Source organism: Dipodomys spectabilis, unplaced genomic scaffold (genome assembly GCF_019054845.1).
Source record: "Dipodomys spectabilis isolate Male_0828 unplaced genomic scaffold, ASM1905484v1 ptg000115l, whole genome shotgun sequence".
NCBI lineage: Eukaryota > Metazoa > Chordata > Mammalia > Rodentia > Heteromyidae > Dipodomys > Dipodomys spectabilis.
In genome coordinates this window covers 12,928,377-12,953,109 of record NW_024870792.1, presented here as the reverse complement: position 1 = coordinate 12,953,109, position 24,733 = coordinate 12,928,377, and the positions used below count along the sequence as shown (strand labels likewise).

Below are 24,733 nucleotides of genomic sequence, written 5' to 3'. Positions count from 1 at the left end.
TTGTATATTAGAGTCTCAAGGACTTTCCTGCCTAGGCTGGCTTTGAACCACGATACTTATATCTCCTCCTAAGTAGCTAGGATTACAAGGGTGAGCTACCAGCACCAGCTTTGTTGTTTCCTTACCATATTAAACAGAATTTTGATTTGCATGTTATTTAACATTTCCTCCAACATTCTAGTTGTAACAAAAATAATACATTGTATCTTCAGAACAGAATTCTAAATTCTTCTTAATTCTACCTTTTCCTATAAAGTACTGTTTGTGTGTGAGTGAGCTAGAAATGCCTAAAGAGCCTGGTTACATATATGACTTACCTTATTTTTTATTTTACCAATAGAGTTCCACTCTATAGCTCATGCTAGGCTTTGACCTGATATCCTCCTGCTTCAGCCTTCTAATGTTGAGATTATAGCCATATGCCATAACTCCTAGTGTGATTTATAGTTTACAGAATGGTTTTGCCTATATTCTACTTAGCTACTGAAGTAGCACAGTGAGATGGAAGAATTGCAACCCCATTTTGAAGAGCAGATAGAGGTTAGTTACTGCTAACTTAAGCAGAAACTTACACCCAGGCATCTTTGGAAAGAATGACACTGCCTCACATCTACACTGAAAATTAAGTACAGACCCTACTACCCAACCTGGGTGATGTCAGAAGGGGCTCATCTGTGAAGGGAACTGGCACATGTGTTCAGTATATCTAAGAATCTAACATAGAGACCAACACTCAGGCTTCTTGGGCTCTGATACAAGACAGTTTTGCTCAACCAGATAGGCATTTTCACTTGTAAATCATTTTTATGGCTGCTTAATTCTCTTGTTCCATTATGAAAATAATGGTCAGTGATTCATTCAGCAAACATTTTTGTAGTGTCAGCTTCTTTGACATACTGGAATGTGAAGGATTAATAAGCCTTAGAAGGCTCACCATCTAGTTTAAAGCAAAAAGACATGGAACACATCATTACAGTGGTGATGTCTGGTGGCCTAAGGTGTAAATAATTTCTAATTATTGTAATGACCAATTAGTACTGGTAATAGTTCATTACAATCCAGTAACATGATTATTCCAGTTTACCTAGATTTGTCAAGAATATGAAGTAATTTCTTGTATTTCACTATGCAATCTTACTAATAACACAATAACATTACAGGACCATTCTAAAATTTCTAATGGAAAACGATTACTACATTCCATATTAAATCTGAGTCTAGAATGGTCTGAGTCTAGAATGGATGTAGTTTCCAATCAGGTGAACTTTGAGTTGACTTGGGGTCTTATTCAGTCATATTACTTAATTGTTTATCTGTAGTTTGACCTTAAATGGACATGAATGAGGTAAGGATACTTTCCTTAGCCTGTTTTGAGTTTAGTGGCAGAAAATAAAGGATTTTATAAGATTAACGATGTTAAGTATTAATCGTCTGTTTGACTTTTAGGCAATTGTTACGAGAATTGTTTCATAATAAAAATATTTGCTTCATTTGAAACATCAGAGATGTTTAAGGAGCCCTTCATTTTAAATTATTTAGTTAATTGGTCACTTAGTCTTAATTTTATTCTTATTTTTTTAGTAGGAAGATACATAAGCATATATATATATATATATATATATGTTTACTTTGAACTTTCTATGTTTTATTATTATTTCAGCTAATTTTCCTCTGAGGATAAGATAATAATTGGATTTATCAAGACACAATATAATTAGAGCTTAATTAACAACTGAATCTGATAGAAAAGTATGATCCAGTTTCTGTTTGAACTTCTTACTTCCTAAGCATTGAAGACTACACAAGCAGTGCATACTTTCTAAGAAAGAATCAGTGTTGTGTATCTTTTGTCTACTGGGAATCATAGCCCTCCTCAAAGCCTTGCTTCATTGTCTTCATCCACAGATCATCTGTTACGCACTGCAAGTCAGCACTCTGATAGCAGTGGCTTTGCAGAAGACCCCACAGACTGCCTCTCCCTGAATCACCTCCTGGTAAAACTTCTTGCTGCCTTAGATACTGTAACAGTCCTGTGTTAAAGTAATTCTCAGTATATGTATTTCAGGAGTTAGTGTGTCTTAACCTTTTTATTTTTCAGTTAACAAGCCTGAAACTTGTGGAGCATAGATGTATCTAATGCTTTTGAGTACAGATTTTAGGTTTCATTAATTTTTCATATTTCTTAATTTGAGGTCATCAATAAATAACGATCATTTTGATCATTACTTGTTTGTGAGCCAGTGGCTCACACACATAACCATTGCTACTAGTTCAGGTCTGAGGATGAAGATTGAGAGCCAATCTGGTTAGACAAATCCTAGAGCTCTTATCCCCAACAGCAAAAATAAAAGCCAGAAGTGGAGGCATGTGTCAAATAGTAGAGCTTCAGTGATGAGTTGAATTAGTCAAGCTAGAGTGTGAGGAACTGAGTTCAAACTTTAGGGGTGGGAAAGAAAAGAAGGGAAACAAAAGAGCATGATTTCTGTTTGGAATGGAGAGGAGGTAGTGGTTGGTTGGGAATAGAGAAGCTTGTAGATGTGTGAGGAGAATGGTCTGTTTTCTTTAAGCCCTTGTTTGGAGGAGAGGAAGAGGATGTTGAAGGAGAATTTATGGGAAAAAAGGTGTGAAATAATCTTTTCTGAGCAGGTTAGAAGGAGGATCATGGTTGTTCATCGGAGGCAGTAAAAACTGTTCTGATGGGTACCAGGAACACAACCACGGGAATGGACAGTGCGAATCTGAGTGTATATACACACTTAGTATTTCATTAATGCTGACACTTACCTCCTGTCTTTCACCTGTTCTCCCTTCGCAGGTCCACGAGTCCCTGCAAGCCATGGGGAGTAGTGCTGACAGTTGTGACAGTGAGACAACAGTCACATCATTTGGCGAAGACCTTGCTAATCCAACAGTACGAGACCAGCCTTATTTTAATGAGTCAGAAGAGGAGTCTGTCACCCCTCTTCAGAAGGGGAGAGTGAAAGCAGCACCAGTAACTGATGGAAAGAGGTCAGAGAGCCAGGATCTCCCTCAGGGAGAGACTGTGGAGCACACAGGAGACAAGCAGCCCACCTGTACTCCAAGGGCTCCAATTCCTGAAATTACTGAAGTAGATGAGGATTTGTCTCTAGCACATACAGATCTTCTGAGGGAAGTAAGCGGGGAAAGTGATGTTGACAAAGGCAGTGAGTGTGAGTTTGCGCAGTACACCACACACCATATTCTGAAGTCCCTGGCTTCTATTGAAGCTAAATGTAGTGACATGCGTTCTGATGATACAAGTAGGCCCCCCTCTTCTGTGGACAGAGTTAATATAGCTTTGCAAAGAGCGCAAATGAAAGTCTGCAGTCTGTCTACTCAAAGAGTAGGGCGTAGCCTGATAAAATCGAAAGATCTGTTAAAACAAAGGTACTTACTTGCAAAAGCTGGTTATCCTCTGAGAAGGTCTCAGTCTTTACCAACCACTTTATTGAGCCCTGTAAGGGTTGTGTCCTCTGTCAATGTCCGGTTATCTCCAGGGAAAGAGACCAGATGCAGCCAACCTTCCTTCACCTATAAGTACACCCCGGAAGAGGAACAGGAATTGGAGACAGGTCTGACTGAGCATGATGGCCAATCTTTAGTTAAATCCACCATTTTCATCTCTCCATCGTCGGTGAAGAAGGAAGTCTCCCCGAGTGAAGAGGCTCAGTTGGAAGAGGGCCATCATGGAAGGACTGCTTCTTGCCCATGGTTGGCTCCAGGACCAGTATCTCAGTCCATGTGCTCCCTTCACTCTATGCACTCCGAGTGGCAGGAGCGGCCGCTGTGTGAGCACATGAGAACTCTGAGCACTCACAGCGTTCCCAGCATCTCAGGTGCTACGTGTAGTGCCTTCGCCTCCCCATTCGGGTGTCCTTACTCTCAAAGACATGCATCTTACCCATACCGAGCATGTTCCTCCAATCCTCCTTCAGCCTTAGAAATGCAGCTACGAAGAGTGCTGCATGACATTCGAAACTCACTGCAGAATCTTTCACAGGTAGGAGGAAAAGTAGACTTTTTAAAACAGTGTTTCTCAATTCACTGAAGATCCATCAGGCATAAACCTCCTCAACTTTGTTTCCTTGTGCTTCAGCTTACCTCTACCAGCCCGCCTCCTGTACTCTTCCCTTCTGTTTTGTGGGAAGGTGTAACTATCAGTGAAGAAAGGAAATTGCTTGGAATCTCCTTCCCTTCCTAGAAGATTTTGCCCACTCAATATTCTCCCTTTTTCATTCTCTCTTTCATTGTCATTTTCTTAGTCTAGAAATTTTAATTCCTATCTGTTTTTAAAAATGCCTTTCCCATCAGAGTCCTTAATCCTTTTCTCTGTCATTTGGACTTGCTGACCACTTCTTCCTTTTCTAAGTTTTCTCTCCATTGGCTTCAGTGGCACCATACTCTCCTGATTCTGCTCGTACCTCTGTGACTTAAGCTTTCCCCTTCACCTACTGACCTCTGATGCTGGCTTCCTGATACAGAATTAGTCTACTTCCATGGGTTCAAAGGCTGAAACTACTCCGAGAGAGCCAGGTAAAGTGTGAATTTAAAATGCATGCCATCTTTTATTCATCATGAAGTAGTAGGAAGTCAGCCACTTTAGAAGTAAATTCAGTGTTGCGGGTTTCTAAATCATAGTTAAGATATACCTTCTTTTAAACATGGGTTTAATCCTATGACATCTGTTTCCTAATGGCTGTAGCCTAACCAGGGTATGTATATTTCTTCCTTCTTTCCTAAGAACCGTAGTTGTAGCTATGACTGATTGTAACCTTTGTTTCAGTGAAGATGTAAAGCTAGGGCTCTCCAGAGGCTTGATCACTTGTACTCACTGGTATACCTTTTTAGACTTAGATTTCTTCATCTTGTATGCCCTTCCAGTACCTCAGCCAATCAATGTCTCACCCTTCTTGCTTAGGTGTAAGTTTTAATAGGATTAGACTCCATCAGGGTTCTTAGAAGTTGTGCATTGTTAAACATCTGTATGGAACATTTTGTGGTGACCCCCCAGCCCTGTCTTCTGGGGCTCTAAATTGTTGTGCACTCCTGTTAATCTCCCGTGCCACTTTGTGATGTTTTCTTCCTTCCTCCCTCCTTCCCTCCCTCCTTTTCTTCCTGTTTATTTTTTTCCTACCTAGAATGCCTACCCTGGCCTTCCTTTGCATAACCAAGTCCTAACTCAGTTCATATCTCAACACTTACCTAATCCGAATTTTACCATTAGAGAACCCACTCCACTAACATGTTGTTGTTGTTGTTATTAGTAGTAGTATTTTACTTTTTTATTTTTGCATTGTGAGAAGATTTGAAGGCCAAGATGCCTTGTATCTTCACTGTTTTAAGTAGTGACATATAGCAGGTATGCTAAGGCAGTGAACGCTTGCTTAGCTCTCCAGCCACATCAGTAGTTACTGTAATATCATGATGGAAGTACTTCTACATTTTTCAGTTTCACTTCTGCTTTCCTACTTGTCAAAGGAAGACAAACTGCCAAACGTAGATAAGAGCAATACGTATTCCTTTTCCTCTTTCTCCTCTCAAACCAATTGACTTGAACATGGGACAGTTGAAAGTAATAGGTACCACTGGGGACTGAATTCTTTCTCCTGCTTACAGTGTCAAGACTTCATATTTACAGTATGAAGACCTTAAATTCCTCCTTCACACTAGAGAAAACTTGGAGCTAAGTCATTTTTCTATTGGCTTTTAATCCTGATTTTTTTTTTTTTTGCTTGAAGTACCCTATGATGAGAGGACCTGACTTATCTGCTGCTCCGTATAGCACTCCGAAGTCATCTGTTCTACCTCTTTATGAAGTAAGTTCTCCCTAAACTTGTGCATTGTCAAAACTTTCTATAAATCAGAGATACAATTGTGTCTAATTGTGTTTTAGAATACGTTTCAAGAGCTTCAGGTAATGAGGCGGAGCCTGAATTTGTTCAGAACACAAATGATGGATTTAGAGTTGGCAATGCTACGTCAGCAAACCATGGTTTATCATCATATGACTGAGGAAGAAAGGTAAAAGTTCATTGTTTCCTTATATAATTTGGAATTTTTCTTTCAAAGAAACAGTTTTCAGCTTAGCTTTTAAAACTTAGGTTTGAGTTCTACTGCTGTGTACTGTTTGCTTTGGAAACCAGTGTAGATTAAGCAGTAGACACACAGGGTTTGCTACATCACCTGTGCTTAATACATTGAGGAAGAGCTTTGGTTGAGGCTGATAGTTAGAAGCTGAAGGACCAAATGCATTTTCCTAGTGTTTGTGTCTCTTTCTACTGTGTGGACTTAAAAATCTTGTAATATACCTTCTGGTAGCTGATGGTGCCTTGTATAAAGGGTTGTGAATGAGAACTCCCAAGCAGCGTTTTTTCAAACTTTATTTCTGTCACCACACTGACAGGTATGAAGTTGAGCAGCTACAGAGTTTGAGAAACTCTGTCCGAATGGAACTGCAGGACTTGGAACTGCAGCTTGAGGAGCGTCTGGTGGGCCTGGATGAGCATCTCCGAGCTGTGCGGGCACCTTCGCCCTTCCGCGCTGCAGCGCTTGGGGTATGCCACCCTGGGTTGTGGGAAGTTTTACCTGTTTATAATGCTCAGTGTAATTTACACCAGTGGTTTTAATGGCAGTAGAGTGAGCAGAATTGTAAGGAACTCTTCTACACATCAGTTTTATGTACAAGTTGTAATAATTTTCCAAATATTTAGTGTATTCAGAGATAAAGGCAAAAACAAAAATCAATACAAAATTTCAGAGTTTTAGAAAGTAAAATTATAATGCATTAAAATATGACTAATGAAAATTGGAATCACAGTACGTGACTCCAAAGAACACGTGTATCTCACTCACTCCCCCTCCTCCTTCTCTTGTATTGAAAGAAATAACCCTTCCTTTAAACTTTGCTTTACGTTTAATTCCCTCCTTAATACTGCCTCTTTTCCCCTTTGGTTGGTAGTGGGCATTGAACCTAGGATTTTCATGTATGCTGACTACTAAGCATATCTTCTACCTCTGACTGTACTCCAAACTCCTTATTTCTTATGTTCTTTTTAAGGATTCATATGAGGTCCTTTAATAGAAAGTATGTGAGTAACCAAGACCAATGAAAAGAAACCTCATTTATCTGCTCATCGTTGTGCAGAATCACAGTCCCAGAATTTTAGGGGCTGGTGCAGGAAGATACAGAGCTGAAGACCAGCCTGAGCTGGACTACATAGTGAGACCCCTGTCTCAAAAAACACTATCCTTATTTTATATCACTTTTTATGTTTTTTCTTGAGATTTGAACTTCAACATTGTATTCTTAATTTTGTCGATACTTTTCAAGTTGTAGAATGTTACTTTGAATTTTTGTTTGTTCCACATGTTTGGTTTTGTAGAATACATATACTGTATATGCACATATCTGAGTAGAGTAAGAATGTGTATATACACATACAACTGGTTTTCCTTTTTTTCCAGTCCTGGGGCTTGAACTCAGGGTCTAGATACTGTCCCTGAGCTTCTTTTGCTCAAGGCTAGCACTCTACCACTAGAACCACAGCACCACTTCCATCTTTTTCTGTTTATGTGGTACTGAGGAATGGAAAACAGGGCTTCATGCATGTTAGGCAAGCACTCTACCATTAAGCCACATTTCCAGTTCACAACTAGTATTCTATGTAGTTAATTCATGTATTTTTCTGTAGTTCAACACATCATTCTTAAAAATATGTGCTAGTTGGGCTGGGAAGGTGGCTCAGTGGTAGAGTGCTTGCCTTGCATGCACTGGTTCTGGGTTCAATTCCTCTGCACCACATAAGCAAAAAGAAAAAAGCCAGAAGTGGCGCTGTGGCTCAAGTGGTAGAGTGCTAGCCTTGAATTGAAGAGTTGAGGAACAGCACCCAGGCCCAGAGTTCAGGCCCCATGACCGGACCCTCTTCCCCCCAAAAAATGTGCTAGTGAATACAGAGCATCAGAATATCTTCTGTGTGCTCTGTGGTGTCAAACCTCACTCACATTATTAACACGGTTTATACAATTCCATGATAGCTGACATGAAGTGCTATTTCAGTTAATTTATTATAGAACACTTGTAGTTTGAGAAAATATAACCCATGTAAGCATGTCTTTGTTTACCTTTGCAGGGAATGTGTGGCAGTAGGAGTGCTGATAACTTGTCCTGCCCTTCTCCCCTGAATGTCATGGAACCAGTAAGCCTCTCCTCCTAATTCACTGGGGAAGGGAATAATACACATGTCAGAAATGGGCAGTTTTCTAGTTGGATGAAATACAGAACTTTTAAATATAGAACTTAATACACTGAATTGATTAAAAGATTTGTAATCCTGGCTATCTGGATCCTGAGATCTGAAGATCACTATTTGAAAGAGTGGCTTATGTGGTAAACTGTGCCACCCTTCAGCAGAAAAACCTAAGAAATACTGTGAGGCCCTGAGTTCAATTCCCAGTACCCCAAGGTGGGCAGGCAGTAAGATGACCACTTCTATCCACAGAAGTCTACAGCTATCTTAGACTAATACAAAGCAAGCTTAATTTCAGTACTGATTTATCTTATTTACCTAAAGGAGAAGATAATATGCTATGCTATAAAAATAATTTGTACTCCAGGGGAAATCCAGATCTAAATCCTCTAGATAGGTTCTTTACAGTGATTACATTTTGAACAAAAGTCTCAAATTTATTAACAATTTAGATAAATTGGTTCATTTGAACAAAAGTCTCATTAACAATTCAGATAAATTTGTTCAAAGCATTATGAGTAACGACTTACTATTTTAATTGTAGTTTTAGTTTCTCAAAAGCAATTTGGACACCTATTTGGTCGCAAGTAAAACTGCATTCTGCTGTATGTTCTTCTTACCCATTTTATAGCTTGAGCTTCTTGCGAATTTACATCTACTGCTTTTGTAAATATGATCACAGTTACTAAGTTAATGAAGTAGATTTTTGGCAGTAATAACAGCTAGGAGCTTAGCTCATGCTTTGTTACTACAAATCTTAATTTCAGAAAGCAAGACTAACAGTTCTTTTCCGATCTCTAGGTCACGGAACTGATGCAAGAACAGTCATACCTGAAGTCTGAATTGGGCTTGGGGATGAGGGAAATGGGATTTGAAATTCCTCCTGGAGAAAGCTCAGAATCGGTTTTCTCCCAGGCAACATCAGAATCATCATCTGTATGTTCTAGTCCCTCTCATGCCAACAGAAGAACTGGAGTGCCTTTTGGTGATGTGGGGAACAAACCTAGAGCCAACTTAGTAGCCAGGAAGAAAGTGTTCCGAGCATCAGTGGCTCTGACCCCAACTGCTCCTTCTAGAACAGGTTCTGTGCATACACCTCCTGACGTGGAAAGTTCTGAGGATGCTGGAGCAGCTGAAGAAGCCTCACGTCTTCTAGGACCTAACTCCAAGTTAGAAGAAGGTCAAGGGCGTGTCCCACCAGTGCCAGCTGCTGAGGAAATGCATAGGAATGTGGAGGAAGATGAGTTGCAGCAAGTCATACGGGAGGTGAGTGGTCTGCATTGGTCATTTATATAGGCATTATAGAGGATTGTATCTAAACATCAATTGCTTATAAGATTCATTGATACAGGATATTGAGTAATCTTCAGAGAGCTTTCAGAATAACTTTCCCATTGATCTGTTTCAAATCTGTTGATATGATGGTAATGGTACTTTTGCAAATTTCATACTTTACTGTAAAATAATTGGAACTCTGCATTCACCATGATGAGAAGGTGATGGTCATAAGGTTTGAAGTAGATGAACATGGAACAGATAATTTGAACCTCTCATTTCCACATGTGTAGAATGAGGATTGCAGTTTATCTCTTCCAAGATTGAAAGCTCAGTTGGCATGAGAAAATGGTGATGTGATTTTAGAACATTTAAAGAAATTGACCTATTTGCTTTGGTGGGTGGGGAAGTGGGGAAGTTATATGAGTTTGTAGATTGAAATACTATATGAAAAGATAGTTTGCCCTGAATGTTAACAGCATATAAGAAGCAATGAGATATGAAAAGGACTACAAAAAATGACTGTGAAAACTAGTAGGCAGCATAGGTGAATGGGTAAATATGTATATTTACTGTTTGTGTAAATATGTATATTTACTGTTTCTATTACTATGACTTAGATACCTGGCTATAAAACATCCTAAAGGAAGAAAGGCTTATTTTGGCTCATGGTTTCAGATTTTTTCAGTTCATACTCAAATGACTCCATTATTTCTGGGCCTGTGGTGAGGTAAAGGGCATGATGGAACAGAGATGCCAAACTCATGGTGACAGGTTAAGTTGAAGGCGGGGGAGGGCAGGAAAGAAGGGTCAAAACGTAGTGGTTGAGAGTATGCCCTCAAGAACCAACTCCTTCAACTAAGTCCCACCTCCTAAGTATCTATCACCTCATCAATGCGTTAACCTAATATTGAATCCCAGTATTGAGATCCTGGGAATCCGTCACTTCCCAGAATCCCCTCTCTGAACATTTTTGTATTGAGACCAAGCCTTCAGGACATGAGTCTTTTAGACATACTTCACATCTAAACCATAACACCGTTTTTGGGATTGAGTCTAGTTAATTAGAAGTAATAGGATATATCATTTTAAAAAGTAGAGCTCTATAAATAACTCTGATAGCTTTTTCACCTCTTCTCACATCACACTGTTCTTTTGGTTTCAAAAAACTAGTAAACAGGGTGAAATGATTCATGTTGAGTTTTTTAAATCATTCTATTTCTTTAGCTTAGGAATTCTTAAGAGTAAATACCAGGCTCTGGTGGCTTAATTAGATATATCTACATCTACTCAGGAGACTGAGATCTGAGGATCTTGGTTTTGGCAAAAGAGTTTGAGTGATTGTTATGTCTAATTCACCAGAGAAAAGCTAGAGGTGGAGATATAGATGAAGTGGTAGCCTTGAGTGATAAAGCCAAGGAAGACCTTGAGGTTTTGAGTTCATACCCCTTGGTATTGACTCAAAAAGAAAGCCAGAAGTAGTAGTATGGCTCAAGTGGGAGAGTGCTTGCCTTGAGTCAAAAAAACCGAGGGAGACCTTGAGGCCCCTGTGTTCAAGCCCCAGAAAAAAAAAAAAAAAAAGGGAAGGTCACAGTCTGGAAGTGTCACAATATTTCATGCTTTTTTCCCCAACTAAAATAGTAAAACTCCTGATAAAACTCTTTCCATTTGTTTAAAAAGCATATCTTATACATTGTAAAAAAATCATTTTAGAGGCTTGGGCTGTCATTCAGCAGCAGGGGCATATTTCCCTTGTGTGAAGTCCTCCTTCAGATATCTTGTTGTTTTTAGCACTGCTAAAAAGCAAAAGCAGCAAAAGAATACCTCGCTTTGTAAATGGCTAAATATCTGCTCTGAAGGGTAAAAGAAAAAAATTCATGTAAAAAACAAAATCCTCAAGCTTAAAATTTGTTAGGAATGTAAACAAGACTAATTCAAGAGACAATTGAAAAGGAAGACAGAAAAGCATTTAGCAGGCCTATCAAACAGTTTCGTGAAAGACTGAGGATGTTGCTCGGTGGTGGAGTGCTTTCCTAACATGTACAGGCTCTGCACTGGAACTCCAGCATCACAGCCAAAGAAAGGATAGTGGTATATAGCTATAATCACAGTACTCCAGAGACTGTGGCAGAAGGATTTCAAGTTCAAATCCAGCCTGGACTACAGATGTAAGACCATTTTATATTTTGCATTAAAGTCCATACAAATGTTCCAAAATGTGAGAACTGCAATATTTCTGGTACCAAGCTTTTAAATTTCCCTCTCTTTGAGAAGTATTTAAGAACTAGGAATTTAGAAATAGGAATAATTAAAAGAAACAGAGAAATCAGAGTCATTGGCTCTTTAAACTGTGTGTTTCCAATGTAATGATATGAACTCAGTGTATTGAAAATCCATTAAGAGGCATCTGGTGGCAATAGATCAGCAATGATGGCAGCATGCCAGAATGTTCCCTCAGACTGGCTATTGGCACTCACCCTGAGTCCACAGGTTAGTTAATATGCATAAGATACTATTATTTATGGCTTCATGACTGAAGCTTAGGAAGTACCTTCAAAGCAGATACAATCTGCTCTATAAATACATATAGATGATAGAGGTGTTCCTGAAAATCTCTCTGTATATACAATACCTACCTTCTTTCCACAGAGGCAAGGTAGGTTTTGGTACGTGAGAAGTAGGTTCAAATTAACATTGTTTTATTTGTAAGAGAAATGTGATTTTTTTTTTTACCTTTAACTTTCTTTGCTTTGGAGGTTTTCTTGGAAGCTTGTCTTTAAGTTACTCTTTGGTACAAGTGTTCTCTTATTGTATGCTTGAATCCTTATGTTTATAATTGCAAATGGCCAGACATGCTATAAGTAATATTGAAGGACTAAAACACTGATTTTAGACCAGACATTGATTTCTCTGGCCAGTAGACCATACCTTAGAGAAAGTTATTTGTTCCCATTATACTGCCTTGGTCCTAGAGAGATTAATCATTTATAAAAATTTCCCATTAAATATGAAAGATGTTATACTTTGCAGACATTTAAATTGGCATGCAAGGCAAATGTTTGAAGATTTCTTTTTTTTAGAATTGTTACTAAATCTGTTAACTATAAACTATTCAGCTCAGATGTGGCCCATAGTTTGGAGGCTTAACCTTTAGTCTACAAAGGAGTTTCTAAGCAAAGACATAGATCAAACAAGGCAAAGAAGAATATGGATTTACTTAAGAAAACAAACTCTTGTTGAAGTGTTTTTAAGTCCATACTAATAGTCTAATGCTGGTAATTAGAAAATAATGTATGTTGATAGCTTAGTTGCAGTCATTTTTATTATGAAGTTTATTAATAACATTTAAAACTCAAATTAGTCTTTATTCAATTTTTTTTCTAATTGGTAATCTTTTTACATAAATGAGCATGTACCTGCTGAAAGTATAATTAAATTTGATTCTATCTTTTCAGTAAATTCTGAGCTCTAGCCTCATTAACACAAAGCTCTATTCAGAAAACAAGATTTAATCTTGCACTGAACAGTGTGGGTAAGGATTGAACATGTGTGTCAGGTACTCTCGGGTAGGTTTTCCATGGATGCATGCAAACCATGACATCTGTCACTCCTTTGTCTCCAACATGGCACCCCATGCAAAGTTTCTAAAAAGAGTACTTTGTTTGTGATTGTTAATAAAGAAGAGTTATCTTTGGACCAAAGGCATTGAACAAATTCCTTCTGACAAAATACTTAGCACAGAGTTTTTACTTTGTTAGATTAAAGATACATCTTTTTCTGCCTAGATTTATTAGGGAAAAAAATCATATCTTAAAATTCACCCCGAGACGGTGCCCAGGCCCTAAGTTCAAGCCCCTTGACTGAAAAAGAAAAATTTCATCCCAAGTCATCTGTGAAGCATCTGGTTAATGCCCTTAAAACTGTTTATAGTTTTCTTCCCTTTCTCTCCCCACCCCCTTCTAAGTACATGGACTTGAATTCAGGGTCTAATACTCATTTGGCTTCTTCTGCTGGTACTTCTTTTAACTGGCACTCTTGTCACTTGAGCCATGCTTCTAGCCAAACTTGGTGCATACCTTAGCCCTTCAGATTTCAGCTCCTTAGTAGCTAGAATTACAAGTGAAAGCAACCTGCACCTAGCAGTTGATGAACCTCCATATTGTTTTCCAGAGTGGTTGAACAAGTTTCTATTCCTACCAACAGTACAGGTAATGTTTCCTTTGGGCCACATCCCTGCCAGCACTTGTAATTGTAAGTTTTCTTGATAATGGCCATTCTAACTGGGGTAAAGTGGAATCTAAATGTTGTTTTGATTTGCATTTCTTTTATGGCCAGAGATGTTGAGCATGTCTTCATATGTCTATTGGCCATTCTTACTTCTTGTGAGAAGTCACTTTTAAAGTCTTTAAGCCCATTTATTGTTTGGGTTTTTTTTCTTTAAGGGTTATTTTTGGGAGGTTTAAGTTTTTGAGCTCTTAAGTAGATTTTAGATAGGAGGCCCTTATCTGAGGCATAGAACCATAGCTAGCAAGATAAGTAGAAAGCCCACTGAATGGGACAGGATTTTTAACTCAGGATGCTTTTGTGTCAAGTTTTGTATCTTCATTATTGTATGAAATAGTTTTCATGAACTACAATTTAAAGTTCCCATTTTCTGAGAATTTTGTCTTTTTCTAACAAATACTAGTCTCTCATCTTCAAAATTCAAAATTATGTTCTTATTTCTTAGTGAATGAATACATTTTTCCTTTAATATTTTATAAGACAATATTCATTTTGTTTATATCTGAATTATAACTTGGAGGCAGAGATTATTTTTTTTTAATGTGAGAATACCGTACAGAGGGGTTACAATTATATGGGCAAGATAATGGGTACATTTCTTATCAAGCATTGTTGCCTCCTCCTTTGTTTCCCATTCCCATCCCTTCCCATACTCCTCTCCTTCCTCCACCCCCCACCAAATTGTTAACTTCGTTTTGACATAACGACTTGGAAATCTCACTGTTGCGATGGGTCACCTGTATCCCTAGTTAAACAATTTGTTTTTGCCCTTCCCCTCCACAAATTATACCAACATCAAATACAGTGAAAGTATGGGTTATACTGTGGGGGAGGGGCATACAAAGCAACATAGAAATCATCTTATAAATATGATAGAAACAATTGCATGAAAGGAAAAAAAAAACATTTGAATACTTATCTTGGGGGTTCATTCTCCTAACATCAACTTATCTGACCTTTTCTGCTTGACTCATACATATACTAGTAATTGCAAATAAGGGAAACCATGGGACCTATGACTCATACATATACTAGTAATTGCAAATAAGGGAAACCATGGGACCTATGTTTCTTTGCGCCTGGCTTACTTCACTTAATATAATTTTTTCCAAGTCTTTCCATTTCCTAACAAATGGGGCAATGTCATTCTTTCTGATGGAGGCATAGAATTCCATTGTGTATATATACCACATTTTCTTGATCCATTCGTCTACTGAGGGGCATCTGGGTTGGTTCCATATCTTAGCTATGGTAAATAATGCTACAATAAACATAGTTGTGCTGGTAGCTTTAGTGTGGATTTGTTTGTAAACATTTGGGTGAATGCCCAAAAGTGAGATTGCCAGATCATAGGGGAGCTCTATGTGGAGTCTTTTGAGGAACCTCCATACTGCTTTCCAAAGTGGTTGAACAAATTTACACTCTCACCAACAATGCAGTAAGGTTCCCTTCTGTCCGCATCCCCTCCAGCATCTGTTGTTATTAGAGTTCTTGATTATAGCCATTCTAACTGGAGTGAGGTGGTATCTCTTTGTTGTTTTGATTTGCATTTCTTTTATGGCTAGAGAGGTTTAGCATTTCTTCATGTGTCTATTGGCCATCCTTCTTTCCTCTTAAGAGAAGTTTCTCTTTAAGTCTTTAGCCCACTTATTTATTGGGTAGTTGTTTCTTTGAAGATTTGTTGTTGGGGAATTTAATTTTTTAAGTTCCAGGTATATTTTAGATATGAGACCCTTGTCCGTTGTATGGCTAGTGAAGATCTCTCTCTCTGTGGGCTTTCTATTGACCTTGGTAGCTATGTCCTTTGCCATGCAGAAGCTCTGCAATTTCATGCAATCCCATTTGTCCAACCTTTCTTTGATTTGTTGTGTTTCTGGGCCTCTATTAAGAAAATTTTGGCCTGTGCCAAGGAGACCTAGAGTTTCTCCTATGCCATCCTGTAGTATTTTCAGAGTTTCTGCTTTAACTCCGAGGTCTTTGAACTATTTGGAGTTGATTCTGGTGCAGGGTGATATATAAGGATCTAGCTTTAGTTTTCTACAAGTAGTTAACCAATTTTGCCAGCACCATTTACTGAGGAGGCTATTTTTTTTCCATTTTATATTTTTAGCCCCTTATCGAAGATTAGATGGCTATAGGTCTTTAGGTTCATTTCTGGATTTTCAAGTCTATTCCATTGGTCCTGGGGTCTGTTCTTGTGCCAGTACCAAGCTGTTTTGATTACTATGCCTTTGTAATAGAGTTTGAAATTTGGTATTGATATTCCTCCATCACTGTTCTTTCTGTTTTTTGCTATTTGGGGTCTTTTATTGTTCCATATGAATTTTTGGATTGCCTCTTCTATTTCCTTGAAGAATGAGGTTGGAATATTGATAATTATCGCATTGAATTTGTAGATAGCCTTGGGAAGTATGAGGCAGAGATTCGTTTTGGGTTTTTTAGTCAGAATCTTGCTTAGCTGCCCATAATGGACTCCTCTCTAGGCCCCAAGTGATCCTCCTGTCTCAGCCTTCTCTGAGCATGCCAGCACACTGAGCTCTTAGAGAATCTGTTATGCTTTATGCTGATAATATCTGTGTTCTTCAAAAGTGGGGCATACATGTTAGGTTTATAAAGAATATTTTTTTGCTGGTAAAGAATACTTTCTTGGCTAGTTTGTGCTTTCAATGATAAAGAGGATAGAGATGTAATAAAGTTACCACGTTGCCTTGACAGTATCATTGTGAGGATTGCAGTACTCTTCTTGTAAATGTGAATTGGCTGTAGTTCTGTTTCCAAGATGGCGTTTGTGCTTCTATGTCCTAACAGAAGGATTCTGGTTCACTATTTGTGTCTAACACATTCATTTAAAAAATGAATCTAGGGGCTGGGAAGGTGGCTCAGTGGTAGAGTGCTTGCCTTGCATGCATGAGGCCCTGGGTTCGATTCCTCAGCACCACATAAGCAAAAAGAAAAAATCCGGAAGTGGCGCTGTGGCTCATGTGGTAGAGTGCTAGCCTTGAGCTGAAGAGCTGAGGGACAGCACCCAGGCCCAGACTTCAGGCCCCAGGACTGGACCCCCCCCAAAAAAAAAATGAATCTAAAGGGCTGGGAATTTGATTCAGTGGTAGAGTGCTTGCCTGCCTGCATGAGGCCCTGGGCTCGATTCTTCAGCACCACATAAGCAGAAAAAAGCCAGAAGTGGCACTGTGGTTGAAGCGGTAGGCACTAGCCTTGAACTGAAGAGCTGAGGGACAGTGCCCAGGTCCAGAGTTCAGCCCCATGACCAACAAAAAAAAAAGTATCTAACATGCTATGAACTTCAAAAACTTAATGTTTAGGAATATCAATAGAAGTTAAAATGACAATGGGCTTATATTTATTGAGATACATGCCAATAATAATAGTTGGTTGATTGCTAAGGAACATTCTGTTTCTATGACTAACTGTCCAAGTTTTGTGTACCAGTTTTGTATCAAAGATTAATACAGAGTCATTTTTGGCAAGATGGACTTAGGAGCATTTTAGGAAAAAGAGAACAGGCTGACAGGAAACCAGAAATACAGAATTTTTAAAAGCTGATTGAGAGTGTCCCAAGTGCTAATTTGGGAGCATATCAGTTTGTTTTAGGAAACACACATTTAAAGCCTTCACAAAAGGCTATTTGGAGGCCATGCTATATTATTAGCGAGAAAAGGGGAAGGGATAACATACATAGTTCTCAGACATCTGGAGAAGAAAATCCTAATCAAAATTCTCCTTTCTGAGCAATCAAGGGAGGCGTACATTCTATATCCAAGCCAAACAAACCATCACACTAAATAAAATTTCTTTATTTAGAGTTTATAGTTGTTTTGAGACTGTTTTTCATGTTTAAATGAATTTTAGCAAATAATAATTTACTCTTTCTATTAAAAAAGCTCATGTTAGGTTAGAGGAGATATCTTGAGATTCCAACAGGCATCATTTTGCTCCTGTTTTTTTTTTTCTTTTTTCTTTTTGTTTTTTTAAGCTGGAAAGTAGTACCTTGCCAACCTCTTTACAGAAGCAGACATCAGTAAAAAAACATGAAAGGAATCTCACATTTAACCAGTCCTCCCAGGTAATTTTATGTCATGAAGTGAATTATTTACTAGAACTTTTTCAGTCTGCATAAAATAATGCTTTATGGTAGTGTCTCCCTAGGAGCTGTATTGTTTTATAATTTAATTAGCTGATCTAGCTAAGCCAGACCTCACAGTACATTCTGGGTTTGAGGAGGTGGATGGATTTGATTCCTACTCTTGTGTTACTTGGACAGTCAAATGAAGATTATACTTTTCTCTGATTTTGCAGATTGCAGGAGATAAATGCTGTTCATGGTTTTCTGAAAATAGAAGAGAATGGATTATAGTAATTGTTAAATGCTTATCTCCCTCTTTCTTTACAGATTAAAGAGTCAATCGTTGGGGAAATTCGTCGGGAAATAGTAAGCGGACTTCTAGCAGCAGTATCTTCAAGTAAAGCATCTAATTCTAAACAAGACAGCCACTAAATAGAACTTATAGGTAAATTTTTCCAGTTTTTTGTTTTGCTAAATATAAATGAACACTTGACTTTCTTAGTAGATAATTATATTTATCTAGCTAATTTTTTACAATATATGTAATGTTATTCAAGAATGTGAAATATTCACACAACTCCAGTTAAAGTATAAAGTCAAATATTAATATCCATAGAATTATATTCTAAATTTGTTTTCACTGAAATTTCAGATTATTAAATAAATGCTTAAATTGGGTGTTTAGACCTAAATCTTTGAGTCCATTGGTTATATTGGTGTTCCAAGTGTACAATTGGTGAAATAAGGTTTTGAGAACCACAATTTCCTTAGTTACTTCTGAGTTTTGAAGAAATAGATCACTGGCATCTAATTCTAATCATAATTTATTTTAAAATAATTTTGTGATTTGCTTACTAAAATGAGTTTTATCTTTTACCTCTAAATTATGTTTTACAAATTATGTCTTAATATTTTTACTTGAGCTAAAGATACCCACTTGATATAATGTCTGTGAGAAACAAAAATGTAATTTAAAAATTTGATAAGTTAGCTGTAGAAAATAGGAAAAGATTATAGTAAGCTATGTCATAAAACAGCTAAGATTTCTTTTTAAAAGCCAAGGATAAAAGAACTAACTAAAGGTGTATAGCAACTACAAAAATATCCCATGTTTATATATGTCTCTCTCTCTCTCTCTCTCTCTCTCTCTCTTTCACACACACACACACACACACACACACACACACAAATGATATATTTTAAGGATGGTATTTGAAAGGAGTTTAATGTTGATTTGTGTTTCCTTTTCAAGATTCGCATGGATCCTCTTAGCTGTGTAAAAGCGGAGTTTCGGATGACCTACACTGGTGGAGGTTTTACCTGTACTTAGGAAGACACTTTCTGCTAAGCTGGGCTACTGTACACAGTTCACAGTGTGCATTTCTTTGATGCATGTCTTTCAAAGTGTGCATAGAAACTTAGGCACTTTGCTGGCTATTGTTCTTTTCTAAATCATCAAAAATGTAGCAGTTTGAAAAGCATAATATTTATTTGTATGTCAAATAATTCCAGTTGCTTCCCTATATAGAATCAATTATAAAACTTGAAGACTTAAGACATAACCAGCTTATAAATACCATTTCTTTCAGACTAGCTTCTTACCACACTGACCTCTGTGAGGTATTTACTGTGCAATAACTGATTCGTTTTTTGAGAGCTTGAAGCAACCAATGATTATCCCTGCACTGCTGTTAATGATTGTCACTTCCAAGAAGTCAAACTGTTCCGTTGTAAAAATTGCTGTTAATTCTTGAGGAGGCTACTAATGGCAGTAGGATAGAATTATGTGAGGTTACCTTCAACTACTTAATGTTCTTACACTGTAAGCCTTGTTGCTTTACCCAAAACAAATGGAATTTTATTATAGCTTACGTAGTATTTTCTTTTGGAAATGTGCTTTATGTTCAACACTATGTACTTTTGAATTGTTGAAACTTCTTACAAGGAGATGTTTTCTTCTGTCTTTTAGGCTAACTAGTAGAGTATTGTTACAATAATGGACCCTATGACTTGAATGGATAGAAATGAATAAGCTGGTATTTGGTTATTTGAAATGGAAATACTTTAGATTTGTTCTCTTCATATATAAATCATTTTCATCCAGTTTGGACCAGTGAGAATTTTGTTGTTATGAAAGAAGGAGAATGGTTTCTATTTGGTTTTACATGTGCCAATAAATGTAAAGTAGCCACCAAAAGTTATTAGCATTATTCTTTTAAGCATATGTAATTTTCAACTCTATTATATTTCTTTGTGTGTGAAACTTTAATCAAAAATTGTTGCGATGTTAACAGTCTTCTTCAAAAGAATATCTAAAAGGTTTATAAATGTTTGAAATACCACACAAACGCTGATTCTAAAAGAATATTAAAATAATAAAGTATTTATTTTGCCTAAAGTGTTGATGATTTCTTTTCTTGACTGCAGCATGAGCAATTTGGATTTGATCCGATGAGGGACAAATAGGTCTGAAAGGAATTGCAACACAGAGCCTACTATGTTGATGCGCGCTTTCCCTGGAGTACCTTCTGTCATGCTGTTGAAAGTGCAGATTCAATCTAAATCATCCTGTCAAGGTGCCCAGTGAAGCGTCTTAGCTACTCTTGGATGATGAAGATTTTTATCTAAAACAAAACAAAATATACTGCCAAACTCTAAAGGACATATTCAAACCTCACCTTAATCTTTGTTAATTATTCAGCAATGTAACCAGTTCATTCTAACAGTAAAGGAACATATACGCCAAATACTCAATATCACTAGTGATACAGGCATCAACAATGAAATGTCAGATTTTTATACATTTTTACAACATTACAAGATTCTCAGCATTTGGCTATCAAACTTAAAACATTTAACAATTGAAATAATAGACTAGACATCTTTTAGTTTAGGAATGTCAATTTGAGAGAGTATAAATTGGGCTGGTCAAAGAAATCTTTATCAAGCCAGGCACCAATGGCTCACACTTGTAATCCTAGCTACTCAGGAGGCTTAGCTCTGAAGATCAAGGTTCAAAGCCAGCCCAGGCAGGAAAGTCTGTGACACTCTTATCTCCAATTAACCATGAGAAAACTAGATGTGGCACTGTGGTTAAGTGGTAGAATGCTCTCCTTGAGCTGAAGAGCTGAGGGACAGCACCCAGGCTGAGTTCAAGCCCCATGATCCCCCCCCCCAAAAAAAAAGAGAAAAAAGAAATGGCAAAGGACATAGCTAGCAAGATAAATAGAAAGCCCAGGGATTGGGAGATCTTCACTAGCCATACAACAGACAAAGGCTTCATATCTAAAATATACTTTACAACTCAAAAAGTTAAATCCCCCAACAACAGATCCTCAAACAACCATCCAATTATTAAGTGGGCTAAAGGCTTAAAGAGAGACTTCTCTGAATAGGAAATAAAAATGGCCAATAGACACATAAAGAAATACAAATGAAAACAACATTGAGATTCCACCTCACCCCAGTTAGAATGGCTATAATCAAGAAATCTAATAACAGATGCTGGAGTGGATGTGGCCCAAAGGGAACCCTACTGCATTGTTGGTGGGAATGGAAACTTGTTCAACCACTTTGGAAAGCAGTATGCAGGTCCTCAGAAGACACCACATAGAGCTCCCCTACAACCCTGCAATCCCACTTTTGGACATTTACCCAAGTGATTACAAACAAGGCTATACTAAAGCTACCAGCACAACTATGTTTATAGCAGCATTATTCTCCATAGCTAAGAGATGGAACCAACACAGATGCCTCTCAGATGAATGGATCAAGAAAATGAGGGATATCTATAGATAGATAGATCTGTAAGTAGATCTATCTATAGATAGATAGATAGATAATGGAATTCTATGTCTCCATCAGAAAGAATGACACTGCCCCATTTTTTAGGAAATGGAAAGACATGGAAAAAATGATACTAAGTGAAGTAAGCCAGGCCCAAAGAAACATAGGTCCCATGGTTTCCCTTATTTGCAATAACTAGTATACGTCTAGGATAATCTTATCAGACAAGTAGAAAAGGCCAAAAGCTATGCACATATAACCATATAAGGTGCTGCTAAGCGAAATGAACCCCAAGATAGGGACACAAGAGGTTATTTATTTCTTGCTGTTGTTTTTACAGTACTTATAATGTTCTATGTGCCTTCTTTTGTATGTTCTTCCCCCATGGTATAACCCATGTTGTCACTGTGTTTGATTCTGATACCCTGCATATTGTATATACATTTTTCTAATTGGGGGAGGGGAAGGGAAATAACTAAATGCTGAAACAAGGATACAGGTTGACCCACTGTAACAATGAAATGTATAAGACACTATGTTGAAAACAAACTTTACAACTTCAGAGGTGGGGGTGCAGTAAAGGGAGGAGTTGGGGAAGTGGGGAGGGAAGGAATGGTAGGGAAAAAACAAAGGAGGGGTAACAATGCTACATAGGAAATGTACTCATTACTCATGTAACTGTAATGCCTCTGTATAATATCTTTTCAATAATATATATACATATATATATTAAAAGAAAAATCATTACCAAGGAATTTTGGTTTGAGTAGTGTTTCAATGCTAGGAAGTAGCAAATTGGTTCAAATCCTCTACAAAAGAATTGGCAAAGGTTATCAGAACACACAGGTTGATTTGAATTACTCTGTGCCTAATTAAAAACAAAATTTGCATATATTGTGCTAAGACCTTGCACAAGACACAGAAGAAAATCTCAAAATGGTAATTATGAAAGTTGGAATGATATGCCATTGATGTGAGCCATTTCTCAGACTTGGAGTACATGCTGTACCACTTCTTTTTGGAAGGGATTAGTGATTAAAAACAAGAACAACTGTGTCAAACACAGCTATTTGTTATTCCTATTCTTGAGTTAATTGTTTAGTAAATCCATGGACGATGATTCATGGTTTTGTTTTGGAACATTTCAAATAATTCCTTTTATTATTTCTATGGTTGCAAGATAAGAATAAATGAACCAAAGAACCCTTGATGTATTGTAAAGCAGATAATATTCTACGATGAGTGAATTCACAAACACCTCTCACAATCCTGTGCCTGGGTATTGCGTTGCCTGAGGAGTCATCAGTTAAATTTCAATTGATTTAACTGATGATTTATATTTGGTTGATACTATGCAAAATATAGCGATCTCAAATTATTCATGTCTCATTAGCAGGTGAGAACAAATGATTTAGCTTACATTCATACTGGGAGACATATTTTCAGGTCTTTTTGTTTTAGATCACATGCTTCTATCCTAAAACCCACCCACTAACACCGAGGGTCCCTTAAGAGTGATTCGTATATCTTCACACTAGCCCTCACATTTATCTAGATGCTATTTGCTTTTGCTTCCTTGCTCTTCTAATAGTGTTCTCAGTGAACTACAGTTAACAGCATAGTGTATCCAAAAGAGTCCTTTCTTTGCTGTTTCACCACAACGTTGCAAAGCAGCATTGTGCATAGCTCAGCTTTCTCCCATGAAGCCCTTGTGAAATCTTGATCATTTTCGCTTTGAGACCCATTTCTCTGGACTATTTTGTGGCTGGGAGCACTAGAGGTGGACATTTTGATGTCCTTCCCATCCAGCTCTCTTGCTTTCTACTAAAACAGCCTTATTCATTCCCATCTGTACTGAATATCAGCATGGGCACGGTATCAGCATTAATGGGCCCCTCCTATAGTTAGTAACAGACAAGCACTTTCTTTCTTTCTTTTCTTTTGAGAGGCCAAATTAGGAGTTTTATTACAAAGCCAGCAACTGAGAGCGGAGTCATCAAACAAGCATTTTCTTAACAAATATTGAACATTCATACTTTTACCATATTCTATTCGAAGTATCACAGATTCATTCAACCAACACTCAATGAAAATGTGAGTAATAGAAATTAATAGAAAGGTTTGTTTTTTATTTTACCACTTGCCAGTTTACTGGTTTAATTAGCATTTGAGTTGTCTTTCAAAGTTCACAAAAGTGAATCTTAGTTTTGGTAAAAATACATTGGGTAAGAAGCTGAAAGCAGAATTCACCACAATTTTATCAGAACCCTATATCAATTTTAGGGTATGTTACTAATTCCCTAGAAGAGTTTTTGGCCCATTCTGTTTATAATGTCCATAATTAAAAGGAAACAAATGAAATAGCCTCTAATTCTTTAGATGCTGGATACACATTTTGGCAGAAATTTATAGAGGGGCACAAACCACATGAAAGGAACTAAATCTTTTGCCAGAAATGTGTGGCTAATAATATACAGTTTAGATTATCATTCATGATTTGGGAGACATTTTTTCCAAACAGGCTTAACCTCCCACAGGTTTTAGATTTAAGTCTAACAGGCCATTTGCAGTATTTTCATGGTTAGCTAATGGATTACTGTGTAAAGCAAGGTTGGCTACAAAACACATGTCTTGAAATTACTTTTTGGTTAATATCAGGATGGAACAAAAGAAGAGGAGCCAGTCTTCTGTATAGTTTTATGCACAAATGCATGGGCATATCACTGAGTTTCATTGTTTTGTATTTGGGAAAGTATTCTTTTTGAAACACAACCTATTGAAAACAGCCTTTCAAAATCTGAGCCAGTGGGGTATGGATTTTAAAACAAGTTGAGAAATGCCTAGCAAATTTATACTTTATACTTTTTATTAATACATTTATTACTATGAACTCCAAAGTAAAGGGTTTTATTTATTATAAAATATTACAAGTAAAACATCATATGAAGGGAATATTGTAATTAATTTCTTTTGAGAGATACTGCTATTCAGAATGCTAAGAGTTCTGGTCAATGCATGATAGTCAAGTGATTTTCAACTC

The 24,733-nt window shown here is 37.4% G+C and overlaps 1 protein-coding gene across 3 annotated transcripts in view; it reads left to right on the top strand.

Moving 5' to 3' along the window:
• The window catches only part of Itprid2 (ITPR interacting domain containing 2), a 39,629-nt gene extending 19,324 nt beyond the window's left edge, over positions 1–20,305 (top strand). For 2 of the 3 annotated variants that reach the window (XM_042688398.1, XM_042688396.1), the window contains exons 10-18: positions 1,906–1,994; positions 2,816–4,021; positions 5,760–5,837; positions 5,915–6,042; positions 6,425–6,575; positions 8,151–8,216; positions 9,069–9,533; positions 18,235–18,352; positions 19,160–20,305. In XM_042688398.1, the coding sequence (XP_042544332.1) occupies positions 1,906–1,994; positions 2,816–4,021; positions 5,760–5,837; positions 5,915–6,042; positions 6,425–6,575; positions 8,151–8,216; positions 9,069–9,533; positions 18,235–18,339 (2,288 nt within the window). In that variant the 3' untranslated portion in view covers positions 18,340–18,352; positions 19,160–20,305. The remainder of the gene's footprint in view (positions 1–1,905; positions 1,995–2,815; positions 4,022–5,759; positions 5,838–5,914; positions 6,043–6,424; positions 6,576–8,150; positions 8,217–9,068; positions 9,534–18,234; positions 18,353–19,159) is intronic. The other variant, XM_042688399.1, reaches the window with a different exon arrangement.
• Positions 20,306–24,733: the final 4,428 nt, after the last annotated feature.